The sequence below is a fragment of the Cariama cristata genome, unplaced genomic scaffold (genome assembly GCF_000690535.1).
Source record: "Cariama cristata isolate BGI_N322 unplaced genomic scaffold, ASM69053v1 scaffold4094, whole genome shotgun sequence".
Classification (NCBI taxonomy): domain Eukaryota; kingdom Metazoa; phylum Chordata; class Aves; order Cariamiformes; family Cariamidae; genus Cariama; species Cariama cristata.
In genome coordinates this window covers 29,528-32,892 of record NW_009614515.1, presented here as the reverse complement: position 1 = coordinate 32,892, position 3,365 = coordinate 29,528, and the positions used below count along the sequence as shown (strand labels likewise).

Here is a 3,365-nt window from a genome sequence, read left to right as displayed (position 1 = left end):
GCAAGGCTAGTGGAGGGGGGGGAAAGGCTTCAGAAGAGAATTCATGGTGATTATGAAACTAATGGAAATAAGATTTTTTTTTTTTCATTAGTAAGGTATTGCTAAAAGTGGTAAGATTAATAATTGGAGACAAATATAATCAAATCTCTGACCCACATAGGTGTATAAAAGAAGCAGTTGTTCTTGATGCAGTTTGTAGATGGAAAAAGAAGCGCCTCTATAGAGGATGTAGCAAGGCACTGGGGGCTTCTTCCTAACTGATGTACCTGGTGTCAGGTGTAAGGGGGTCTTTCACAATAAATAATAACCAAAAAACCCCCCGTTAACCACGTGAAGTACAAACGCGGGTTTAATTCTGTTTAGAGATGGTTCATTACTGCAAATTTCCTTGGCTAAGGATTAAAATAAAACAAATGTTTTACCGTGCCCACAACTAGAGTGCCAGTTCCTGAACCAAAAGCCGATGGAAGGAAACAGAACGGCAGTGCCCGGCAAGCAGGTAGGGCTCGGCTGGAGGCTGTGGGGTTGTGCCTCTGACTCTCTGTCCTTCCAGCTTCCCTTTAACAGTGGGATGTTTCTCTGCACTAAGTTTTGCCTTTCTTTAGGCAATCGCTGGTATTTTAGGGCATTCATATCTGCGTAGAAAGCTGACTGCTAGCAATCCACAAGAAGGGAAATGGCTTTACAGAAACGTGCGAACTTCAGTTGGTTACAGCATTCCTTGGCTCTGTGTACCTGAGCTTGGCGCAGTCGTGTGACCAATGCTTTATCTCCCATCAGTAGAAGGTAACTGTTGTTCTAGGCTTCACCAAAATTCTAACAACCATTAAAAATGCGATTAGCTGCCAGTGTTTTAGCTCCTGCTTTGGGGTAAGGGAGCAGGCATCTTGTCGCGGTTTTTCTTGGCCCTGTATTTTATCATCGGTTTTGCTTTCACCAGCAGAATAAATGTTGTTGATATGGTTCTAGCATGCTATTTTCCAGAGATCTCCAAGCTGAGAGGTACCTCAAGGATGCTTGGCCACACCAGGCCTGTTTCGTCCTCCCTGGAGCGCAGTTTTGTTCCAAAAGAGGTTATCCGAAGCCTGAACTGTGCCAGCAGTTCCCTCTACAGCCCAGAGCACTTATGGTCCCTGCAAACCACCAAAGCCCCAATGGGCTTCAGGGTGAGTGTGTTTCTATCTCCTGCCTTTTTCTGTCCAGAATCATCTCTTCATTGAGGGTGCATGCTCATTCCCCTGGCAAAAGGAAAATTTGCCAACCTTGTAAGATAACTTTATCTTATATTGTATTGCTTTTCTGACAGCGCCATTTGATGCAAATCCAAAGTGCTGCCTTTCAGTCCCTGCGAAATGTGCTTGCGCCCTGCTGCTGCTAAGAAGCCCTTGACGAGGCTGTTTTGTCCACACCAGTTTCTTTAGCCCCAAGACAGAAATAATGACACGGAGTGTGACCTCTCCCACTCCTTGGCACATTTCTCACTAAGTAGTGACAGCCACGTGTGCCTTGTCTGCAGGGCTGCCTGCAAAGCCCAGATCGGCTTTGGCATTATCCTAATTGTTGGAGCAAGTTCAGACACCTGACAGACCACCCTGTCAGTTTGATGGGCACTGGAAGGTAAGCAAAGAAGGGATAAGGAGTCTAGGATGATGGAAAGACGTTAAAGCTGGGAACGCAGAGCTAGATCTCTCCCTTGGTCTTTTCTTATGGTAGGTGGCTGTGCTGCTTAATGTGGCTGGCTGGATGGACCAGCTGTCCCATCTGAATTTGGGCTGGAGAGATTTGAGGGGAAGATATTTCAGGAATAATAAAGAAAAGAGTTGCAGTTCTTGGAACCATCCTTCCAAAGGATGGCACGCTCACAGGAATGCTCTATGATCCATGATTAAGAAAAGAAGCTCTTCTGGCTTTAATGGAATTAACAGGGAATAGCTTTACACTTCATTGTAAATAAGCGATGCTTAATGGTGCTAGGAAGTGAAAAATGTTTTGCTTTCTATTGAACGTTGGATACATATGCGATAGGTTATTGGCAGCAGACATGAAAAACGGTCTTTGGCCAGCGACAGGCAATGCAAGGTTAATCTGCCTAAAAAACATGATCTCATCTGTCTTTTTTGGCCCAGAGGAGGGAGTCCTCACCATAAGCCTGGCCTCAGGCTGAGCAGAACAAACCCATGCGTGGTTTAGGCCGGCAGTAAGGGAACAGTGAGTTGCCTGCGGGGTGGGTCAGTGAACAAGCTCTTCCCCTCCCTTTCAGGGATGTCTCTTACCTGTGTGACGTTGCAGCTGGCCAAGAAGCTAAGAAAGCAATGACTGGCAGAAGCTCTTTTTCTGAGGGTCATCAGGACCAGAGGGGAAGCTGTGGTACAGTCTTATGTACTCCTGTGAGTGCTGCTGTTCAGGTGTTTTTCTGTGTGTATCTCTAGCTGGGAGAAGGGAGGTCCTCATACACATGTCCTGATGTTACCCTGATCCTAAAACTCATCAGCTCTCCTTGCAGCTCCAGCCCCCCGGCTCCCCCACTGCAGTTCGGTGTTAGTTGTTTCAATATGCTTTTGAGCGCCGACTGTTTCTGTCGGGCTCTGGATGTGTGAAGAGGGAAAGGGAAAAGTAGTGTGAAAAGCTGCTATGTGAACTTCCCTCTCCCAGCTGCCAAACCTGTGTCCTTTTTGGGAAGGAGCTGGGAGTTCACGCACGTCTTCTATGCTGATGTTTCACGATCTCTCTACAGCACGCAACCCTAGCAGATAATCTGGTTCCCAAGGAATTTAACATTGTGAAGAAAGGGGGAGTTTTACCCTTGAAATACTTTGAGTGAGTGACTTCTGGTTTACAAACATTTATCCTCAACCGTTCAGAGTTGAGGGGGATAAAGTGATGAAAAGCTGAGGATGCTGCCCAAATACACCTCTTGCCATTGGGAAGGGCAGAGTATAAAAGGGGTGGTTGTGCAAATCCCATGGTAACGACCAGGCTAGAGTTAACCCTGCAGAGCATGGTGACCCTCCTTTCCTTTGTCCCTGCTGCTCTGGGGTGACTAACAGAGAGTTTCCTCTACACTGCTTCTCAGGGGGCTTCAGTAGTTGGATATGAACATAGAAGCTGAAGTCTGTTTTGATCCCTTGAGGCAACTTTTGGAAGTTTTTTTCTTTTAAAATTTTTTAAAAAATTTTGTTTAATTTTCTCTGTTTTTCTTTCAGAATTGCTTTCTGCCACAAAGCTGGGCAGGCTCTGGGTAGCTCTTACTCTCACTTTATGCTTGTATAGACCTGCTAGCATCTTGAACCTGAGCGCTTGGGGGGATTTTTTTCTTTGTGATCTTTTTTTTTTCTCCCTGCACCTCCCCCCCCCCCCCCCCCTTC

General features: G+C 46.2%; 1 protein-coding gene across 1 annotated transcript in view; it reads left to right on the top strand.

The window, feature by feature from the left end:
- The first annotated feature begins 959 nt into the window (after positions 1 to 959).
- Positions 960 to 3,365, top strand: part of AXDND1 (axonemal dynein light chain domain containing 1) — a 19,447-nt gene continuing 17,041 nt past the window's right edge. The window contains 5 exon segments of the mRNA XM_009699443.1: positions 960 to 1,166; positions 1,517 to 1,617; positions 2,261 to 2,387; positions 2,735 to 2,817; positions 3,204 to 3,264. Of these exon segments, the coding sequence (XP_009697745.1) occupies positions 960 to 1,166; positions 1,517 to 1,617; positions 2,261 to 2,387; positions 2,735 to 2,817; positions 3,204 to 3,264 (579 nt within the window).